This window comes from Diaphorina citri, unplaced genomic scaffold (assembly GCF_000475195.1).
Source record: "Diaphorina citri unplaced genomic scaffold, Diaci psyllid genome assembly version 1.1 scaffold303, whole genome shotgun sequence".
Classification (NCBI taxonomy): domain Eukaryota; kingdom Metazoa; phylum Arthropoda; class Insecta; order Hemiptera; family Psyllidae; genus Diaphorina; species Diaphorina citri.
This window is the reverse complement of record NW_007377738.1, coordinates 56,476-66,076: the sequence shown is the minus strand read 5'-3', so window position 1 is coordinate 66,076 and position 9,601 is coordinate 56,476. Positions and strand designations below refer to the sequence as shown.

The window sequence follows — 9,601 nt, the reverse complement described above, 5'->3', positions numbered from 1 at the left end:
CCTTCTTCTTGTGAAGTGTATAAAGTTTGATTGAATGCTATCTTCAATGTACAGAGAGTCACAGACGACTGCATGGGCCTTACACCAGAGGCACTGCAGGCTCGGATTTATCAAATCTGCTTCGGTGGTTAAGTCGCCAAGACGCTCGACTATTAAACAGGAGGGCGAGCGTTCAATCCCAGCCGAGGGATGTAATTTTATCTTCAACACTAAGAGGTCCGAGTATAAAGTTCCCGGAATGCGTCGATAGCTCATATCTGAGAATTTGTCCAAAATAATAGTAGTAGCCTACTGCTGGAATATGGGGACTGTTTAGTCCTATTCTACCAGTATAAATGCGCGCTTTTATGAAGGCCTCTTTCTGTAAATGTCGGACAACCATGTGTTAATGTTAGGTATTTAGTTTTGACAATCTCATTTGCGAGCAGAGTTTGAATCGCATTCATTCACACGACTTAATTGCCAATAGGCAATCGGTCGGTAAAGTAGTCGTAAAGAACACGTCCATATGATAATCTAACAAAGATATATCTAAGTAGTAATCCACGCCTGGCTATACTACAGGGAGGTTTTGTTTTTCTTTCTGTTTACATTTATTTCGTTGACCCTCCCTTTCTCTTACCTCTCCCCTTCCATCCTTTCACTTTGATTTTTGTGTACTTTACCTTCCTCTCTCGCACCATCCTCTTTTTCCCTTGAAGCTATTATTGTTGTCCTCTCTTTTTTCGATTTTGAATTTGATTTTTTCCTTTTTTTTTAATAACATCCTTTTCTCTTCCTGTATCACAGGATGCACAGGTCCCCTATATGTGCGGTAGTTCTCTTTATTTCATAGTTAGCACGGGGTCTATTCATGTGTCTATAATGTTTGTATTTCCTTTCCTACCGGTAATAATATCGAAGTTCAAAGCCACCAGAACACGTGGAATTCACGATCCTTACCTATGCATAGCGGTAGTAAGTTCATGAATCAGTATTTAGGCAATGAATTAGTTTCTTTGTGTAATAAATTACTCAATTATAAGCAGATCCTTATACCTTTGGAAAAGGGTAGTAAGTTCATGAATCAGTACCTATTTAGATATATGTATTAACTTACCATAATATACCTACTTACTTAGAGGAGTCGCTCTTTAAGGGGTGCCGAAAAAGGGCTGAGGGGGTAGGTAGCTACATTTCTTCGGGCTTTCTCCGTCGTGTTTTCACAAAAACAAGGGATTTTAAGCTATTTTTATTAATAAAATAAGGTTTCATAATACGAGGATATGTCGTACTGTAGATTGTAGATATTTTGCTGAGAAATCCTGTTGTTGACATCCTCTTTCTCGAATCTCTCTGTCCACTCCGAGGCTTAGGTGTAGGGAAAAACAGCCCTAGAGGATGGGGGCACACAGCCCTAAAGGACGAGGCTTAGGTGTAGGGCCAAACAGTCCTAAAGGAAATTACTCAATTATAAGCAGATCCTTACCTATGGAAAAGGGTAGTAAGTTCATGAATCAGTACCTATTTAGATATATGTATTAACTTACCATAAACCATAATATACCTACTTACTTAGAGGAGTCGCTCTTTAAGGGGTGCCGAAAAAGGGCCGAGGGGGTAGGTAGCTACATACATTTTTTCGGGCTTTCTCCGTCGTGTTTTCACAAAAACAAGGGATTTTAAGCTATTTTTATTAATAAAATAAAATACAAATAATGGAGTGTATTATTAGGAGCAAAATAATATAAATTTGGCAAAAATTTTCAAATAAACAACGGGGGTCAGGAGATCGTCCTATATTGAACTTAATAGTTCCCTAAAGGTTTGAAATAAAGACATTTTAGCCGAGAGACAAAGTCACAAAGTTGAAATCAGGTCCGACCTTATAGGATAGGGTGTCTAGCCCCGCTGAAAACCATTTACTAATGAAAATTACCTTTCATAGTAGATTAGCCAGCGGAAGCACGTTGAATGCACAGTTCCAACCACTGAAGTTAAGCTATTTTGAAAGTGGTTGTTATCCGGCTGGGTGATCATTTGGGCAATAGCTTTCCCCGCCCTCACTCAGGTTGGGTGAGATTAATGTGAGGAGGCGGGTAGCTTGTCCCCCAATAGAGGGTAAAACCCCGTCAATGCCGTAGCATGCCCATCCCGTAATACGTCCCTCATTTATTTCTGATTCTGGGCTGCAGGCGGTGGTGCTTCCGTGTCGATAATGTCGATCACCGTTTCCACCTTCTTCGGTTTGGTGACGTCCATATTGTACAGATAATGTGCCAGATTCCTCGTGGAGTAAGTCAGACACCAGACGACCAAATGAATGAACAGATAGAACAACACTACAAACGTGCAGGTGAGGACAGCAGCCCATGGATCTTGCCAGTCCAGAATCGTGTAGATGAAGTTGCGGTTGAATCTGAGACAAAACAACCAACATGTTATACATGGGTACTAAGGACAAAAGAAACCAACATGTTATAGGTACTAACGCCTCGCTTCTGCCTAAAATGAGCAGCAACGCTATTACACCAATGGTTGGTTTCACTAATATTTTTTCAGCCTCTAGAAGGCCCGTTAAGCTAACAGCCTGTTAAGATCCATTTGATTTGTATAGGCTTAACAGGGCTGCAAATCAAACAGTCTGTTAGGGGCTAAAAAGAAGGTTGGTGAAACCCATCCCAAAAGATTTTAGAAATCTACTCATAAAACAACTTGTACATACCAACAGGACCCCGTCAAAAAAAGTCCCCGCACCCAACTATAGTTTTTTCAAATTCTTTCCCAGTCTCAGTTGAGAGTGTTTTTACTTTTCCCCTGAAATCCTCGTATCACCAGCCCTGGGTTAAAATACTCCCCCTCCCTTCATGTTCACTTTTCAAGTCCTACTGAAGATTTAATATTATCTTGAGTTTAAAATATATTTTTACTTTCCGTTATTTTATTCTCAGTTGGGCAGCAGGCGGTGGTGCTTCCGTGTCGATAATGTCGATCACCGTTTCCACCTTCTTCGGTTTGGTGACGTCCATATTGTACAGATAATGTGCCAGATTCCTCGTGGAGTAAGTCAGACACCAGACGACCAAATGAATGAACAGATAGAACAACACTACAAACGTGCAGGTGAGGACAGCAGCCCATGGATCTTGCCAGTCCAGAATCGTGTAGATGAAGTTGCGGTTGAATCTGGGACAAAACAACCAACATGTTATACATGGGTACTAAGGACAAAAGAAACCAACATGTTATAGGTACTAACGCCTCGCTTCTGCCTAAAATGAGCAGCAACGCTATTACACCAATGGTTGGTTTCACTAATATTTTTTCAGCCTCTAGAAGGCCCGTTAAGCTAGTGGGTACTAAGGACAAAAGAAACCAACATCTTATAGGTACTAAAGCCTCGCTTCTGCCTAAAATGAGCAGCAACGCTATTACACCAATGGTTGGTTTCATTAATATTTTTTCAGCCTCTAGAAGGCCTCTTAAGCTAACAGCCTGTTGAGTTCCATTTAATTTGTATAGGCTTAACAGGGCTGCTAAGCAAACAGGCTGTTAGGGGCTAAAAAGAAGGTTGGTGAAACCCATCCCAAAAGATTTTAGAAATCTACTCATAAAACAACTTGTACATACCAACAGGTATGTTATGTAACATTATGAATAACATGCAATATTACCTATGTCTACCCTCTGAACAACTGTGGAACCACAGTTCAAACGAGAAAAAAATACAATTGACAATTAGGATGAAATTTTCGTAAAGTATTTTGAGAAACAGAGAACTTATTGATATAAGGACTCAAGACAAGAGCACTTGGGAAAAGTTGAAACCAGTGTCGAATGTAGGATTAGGCAGGGGCGTTGGGCTTTTATTACATGTCCCAAAAGGTCTAGAAATTTACTCATTTTGGGTACCTAGTGCGTTACCATTGGTCCAGTGGTAACGCACTTGCTTGCCATGCAGAAGGTCCCGGGTTCGAATCCCACCATCGACAAAAATTTGTACTCGTTTTTCGCAGTCTGTTAGGGGCTAAAAAGGAGGTTGGTGAAACCCATCCCAAAATATTTTAGAAATCTACTCATAAAACAACTTGTACATACCAACAGGTATGTTATGTAACATTATGAATAACATGCAATATTACTTATGTCTACCCTCTGAACAACTGTGGAAACACAGTTCAAACGAGAAAAAAATACAATTGATGACAATTAGGATGAAATTTTCGTAAATGTCTACCCTCTGAACAACTGTGGAAACACAGTTCAAACGAGAAAAAAATACAATTGATGACAATTAGGATGAAATTTTCGTAAAGGATTTTGAGAAACAGAGAACTTATTGATATAAGGACTCAAGAGTACTTGGGAAAAGTTGAAACCAGTGTCGAATATAGGATGAGGCACGGGCGTTGGGCTTTTATTACATGTCCCAAAAGGTCTAGAAATTTACTCATTTTGGGTACATCCAACATATATCTACATACCCACTTATTTGAAAAATGTTCCTGTCAATGGAAAATATTTCATTAATTCATTTTGAAGAAATGAAAATGGGGAAAAAAAGGAAAGTGAAAATCTAACAAAAGAGACACCCACACCACTGCACAAAGATTGGGGGAGAATTTCATTGTGACGTTTTGCACAATAGTTACCTAATCACCAAGACATCTTATCGAACGTTTCAAGCAAAGTTCAAAATATTACCTGAAAAACATGTGTATCAATTTCAATGCTCTTTGTACTTCTTTCTTGAGCTTTTGATTGCATAAGTTATAATATTATAAAGGTATAAACTACGATGGAGGAATATGAAATCGAGTTACGATTTAGGGAATAGAGATTATGACAATTATGGGGAGTTGGGGACGATAAGACCTCCTTTGTTTTCCTCCTCTCTCAAACCTCACGTCCCATTTCAGAGGGTTTTGCCGATCTACAAATGCTCATTGAATTGAATGTAGTTTGCAGATACATATCTACCTTTAGACAGGTTTTACTGTAAATACTAAGGACTCTAAGGAGGTATTTTTATCAGTCCTAATGTTCTCATGTCTATGAAGTCAAGTATGGGGAGTTGTCAGATTTTGTAACTCGATCTTTGATTAATCTCAATTTTTTGGTAATCCAACTTCACAAGTTTCGACTTCACGCGAGGCGGAAAAATCCCAAACTACGGATTTTTACGCCCCAGGAATTGAACCCGCGGCCTCTGCTTTGAGGCTATTAAACAAATCCTGTTAAATTTAACCAAGAGCCAGGCTTTGGAGAAACGGATGAAGCCTGTGGCTTACCTGTCAGTTCCTCCCATGAGAAAGTAGACAACGGAAAAGCCAATGTAAGCCACACAGAACAGAAGGCAATCCAACTTCATAAGTTTCGACTTCAAATGATGTGGAAAAAATCCAAATTCCGATTTTTAGGCCCCAGAAATTGAATCAGCAGCCTCCGCCAGAGGTTATTAAATAAATCCTGTTAAATTTCACCAGGAGCCTTTCCAAAACGGATGAAGCCTGTGGCTTACCTGTCAGTTCCTCCCATGAGAAAGTAGACAACGGAAAAGCCAATGTAAGCCACACAGAACAGAACGTCAGTTTATATTGTTCGGAATTCTGGCAGGTTTACAAGAAATTCTAACATTTGTCTTAGCCAAAGTACCTCCTGAGGTACCTATTACATTACTTTGACAAGAAAGTGACAATCTAAATGGGAGATAATGGATGGAAACGTCTATTAAAATTTGAATCACCATACCTACTCGTACATAGGGAATATGTAGTATGTAAGTGATATGTCATCTCCCTTTAAATGTCATATTGTTCAAGCTTTCAAGTACCTGATGTGTACGATCAGGGCGTCCACAACGAGGTAAGCCGCTATAACGCCGTGGCTGGTAAATGTGAAGATATTCAGGGGATTGATTTCTGGAAATAAACGAAAATATTTTGTATGTTTCACCTGGAAGGGTAGGTACTCGATTTTGGGAATTAATTTCAGTATCGCCGTACCATTAAATTATCGGGATAAAAATACCTAACTACGTACATACATATCCTTTCCGTTCCATCTTAATTGACGGGTCATATGGAGTCGGTTTATGGAGCGGAACAAAAATACAGAACTATAAAACTCACGATAGAAAGTATGAAAAGAAAGAAGAGACGGAGAGACCTACGTCCAGTGAACAAATAATTATTGCTCCTGACCCCTTTCATTAGTTTCATAAATAGGGAATGGGGGAATGGGACTCACCTGGATTATACACTCCGACCCAGAACACCACGGAAACGGCAATAGAAGACACAATCGCGATGGTCTGAGTTGCCTAAAAGAGCAAACGACTAAATCAAACTACCTACTTAATGGATTGAGAAAGTATACCTGAACGTCCTGAACAAAAGGAGACGCGGGTTCAAGTCTCAGGCAATGCAAAATTTAATCATAATTTCCTTGTATTGCACAGGTAGTAAGTATACGTGTACTTTAAACCTTTAAAGGTACTATTTAGGTCCTCTTTACAAGCCGGAAATTTGTTTCCAGTCTTTGCAACAGACGTAAAGCTGTATCCACACGTACTCAACGTGGTGAATCTATGCTGTCGATCGACGGCGTCGACTACGAGTGGACACAGCTTTAGGTCGCTGGAGAGGCCTGGCAGTCCCGAACTCTCTAGAGACCGTGAAGTGTGTGGGTGTAGTGGGCTTTAGTCACTCCGTTCAGGCATTTATCCGCACTTCGGAGTTCCAAACTCTCGGGAGAGCGTAACTTGTGTGGCGGGCCCTAATGGCATTTGGATCACCTCTACCAGTAGCTTGTAGGTACACCGTTTCTCAAAACATACTCACATATCCACATGTTCGTCAAATCGAGTACCTGTAGTTTGTCATGTTCGTGTTTAGTGGATAGATACGTATTTACAAACTTACATCATACCTACCATAGACTAACAAACTTCGGTATTTATGGAGGTATGTGGGCACCTACGAAACCTACCAGACCTACTCGTGCCTCCATAGCATACAGCAAAGGTGGTGTGAGTTTTGAAATGTGATCTAAGTATCTAGACATATGTACAGTAATAAATTGGACTCCATTGTAAATAATGAATGCAATCTGTAAGCGTGTGTTTGGGAATACGGCTTTAAATGAGACGTTTTAATTGTTGTAGTGTTACTGTTTACCGTTTGATAAAATCAGGATAAAAAAAAAATCTATTTATTTTCTTTATATAAAATTATCCAAAGGCTTAAAGCATGTACTCTTAACTTATGGGGCCTTTTTGATTTTTCTGCGTCTCTCTCTGTTCTCTAAATACTGGCTCGTGAAAATTAAATAGCAGATGGATGATGTGGATTTGAATAGAACTTTGATAATTAAAAAGATTTAAAATTAAATTAAAAATTTATGTAGAAAAAAAAAATAGATTTAACTAAACCAGTGGAAAAAAATTACAAAGAGGCACAACACCCCCGACCCTTAACACTTCACGCAATAAGTTGTCTTTTAAGTGTGTCCTATCACTACTCGATTCACTGACGAGGTTTTAGGACAGATACACTACACAACCAGTAGGTACACTACCGTTCTAGAGATCTGAAGGTAGTGGGATGTGGGATTTCTCCTCTCTTGATAACATAGTCATATACGCAGTCAGTTGCTCTATGGTGATGGACACTATAGAACAGGTAAGTAAAGCAACGATGGGTTTGGCGTGTATTGGGCTGGGTGATGGAAACATCCTGTTGGCTAAATCAGGACGTACTCAACCTTTCTGTGAGGGTGAAACGACAATAATATGAGGACCCGAACCTTTTCATGAAGGACTTCCAGCTCTAAACTTTGTTAATTCGTGTAGAAAAAATACTCGCAGGTACCTACTGTATGGAATTTTTCCTGCATGAGTGTAACTTCCTTTGTTGTACGAGTATAGGACTCTGGTGATTCCAAAAAAAGCATTATTTTGGGGTTACCAGATAATATTGAAGTTCATCGTTATCGCTACATCTCCAAAGGTTGGTTGCAAAGAAATAAAAATCATGAAGTACGTCGCATAATACCTATCTTGCATTACTTTGTGAAACGTGTATATCTTTGTCTCAGAAAAATGACACGAAAGTCATGAAACAGGGTGAAAACGAAATGAACATGTCAGGGGAAGAAAACTAAAGGAAACATGGACGAGAAATATCTTGACAACCAAATAGTTTGTTAAATCAATAACAAATATAAAAATAATGAAATGGGAGAGAGAGAAAAGCAAAGATTTTGAGGGAAAAAATCTGGTGTGAACATCACACGACTTTCCTTATCCTATTGAATGGTGCTTATTTGGGTGTTCTGTTGTAGGGAAAAAATGGAATTGTGTACCTAAAAAGGAGGCATGTGAAAGAAATATTTGGATTTGGGCTGAAACAAAGGTTAGTTTCTACCTACCGCACTTCAAACAAACAATATTTACCCATTTGTTTGAAGTGCTGTAGCTACTAGCTGGTAGGATAATTGTAGGGGGCATGTTTCGGAAATTTAGAAAGTATGTAAGGGACCAACGAACACCCATAAATTGTCGCGTGCAAAAAACAGAAAGTATGTACATAATTCAAGAGAGGGCTATAAAGAAAACGTGATAACATGATCTTCTCTTGACAGGGAAGGAGTGAAACAGTATTACAGTATTAAGAAAACATAGAAGTAATAATAACTTCTTTGTAAAAAAAACCTAAAGATGATGAACATGTGTCAGAAATATAATCGAGTTTTCATCAGCCGTTTTCCTGGAACTGTTTTCCGCCTCAGTATTTAATAATAATACAGGGTGTATCAATTGTATCATTACACTTAAAAATTATGTCAATGAACAGTCCACATGCCACAAAAACAGTCAAGGAAATTAAAATATGTACGAACCTAACCCAAATAGAGAGAGTGCCAGAGACAAGAACAATAAAACCCATGTAAAGGGTTCCCAGAATTTCCCAAAACAATAAAAATAGAGCCAAAAACAAAATATAATAATGAGCCACCCTGTAACTTCCTTGTCTTGCCCAGTATCCTACAGGCATTTCATACGACCGATATTGTCATCAAAACATCCAAATATATTTGACAGCCCTGTTGTTGAGTATATTTACAATACCGAAGTGATCTCGATGAGATGAAATGACCTACACCCTTGTGTTAACCCATTAAAAAACATAACCCCCCCATAACACACACACAAAATCTAATCAAAGAGGCAATTATCAAATTTGATCCCAGAAAATGCAACAGACCGACTTAAGTCATTTTGGGGGGGGGGGGGTTTGGGGGGAGGGATTTATCGAAGCGCCTATAAACAATTTTGGTGTTGGAAACAAAGATAAAAATAGCTATATTATTTTGATTGTCAGCATTGGTAGGTTTAACATTTAGAAAAACACTATGAAGATCTTACTCATAACATTATTGATCTACTGATCGTTTTTGAAGAAATTTCAAAATATCTAGAATCAAATTAGTAGAACTTTCGAGCCCTGCTTTCAGAACACAATGGGTTAAAAAATATTGTAGATTTCTATCACATGTCAGTAGTCAGTAGGTACAACTAAATACAACACACCCCACTACAACACGCCTATATTAACTCACA

At 38.9% G+C, this 9,601-nt stretch overlaps 1 protein-coding gene and 1 long non-coding RNA gene across 2 annotated transcripts; both read right to left on the bottom strand.

Annotated features, from left to right (window-relative positions):
- Window positions 1-2,915: 2,915 nt before the first annotated feature.
- LOC113466624 (protein rolling stone-like) lies at window positions 2,916-5,350 on the bottom strand. Its single transcript, XM_026822195.1, has 2 exons — window positions 5,271-5,350; window positions 2,916-3,165 (listed from the first exon to the last, which is right to left on the bottom strand). Exons 1-2 carry the CDS (start codon window positions 5,348-5,350, stop codon window positions 2,916-2,918), a joined length of 330 nt encoding a protein of 109 aa, XP_026677996.1.
- Window positions 5,351-5,859: 509 nt separating this feature from the next.
- On the bottom strand, window positions 5,860-6,309 carry LOC113466618. The gene is made up of 2 exons (XR_003390962.1): window positions 6,229-6,309; window positions 5,860-5,900 (listed from the first exon to the last, which is right to left on the bottom strand). It is a non-coding gene; the product is annotated as an uncharacterized LOC113466618 (long non-coding RNA).
- Between the last annotated feature and the right edge of the window lie 3,292 nt (window positions 6,310-9,601).

Coding starts and splice junctions, on each gene's coding strand:
- LOC113466624 (XM_026822195.1), bottom strand. CDS start 5,350: ATGAAGTTGGATTGCCTTCTGTTCTGTGTGGCTTACATTGGCTTTTCC. Junction 3,166..5,270: donor CTCATGGGAGGAACTGACAG/GTAAGCCACAGG, acceptor GTTTTGTCCCAG/ATTCAACCGCAACTTCATCT.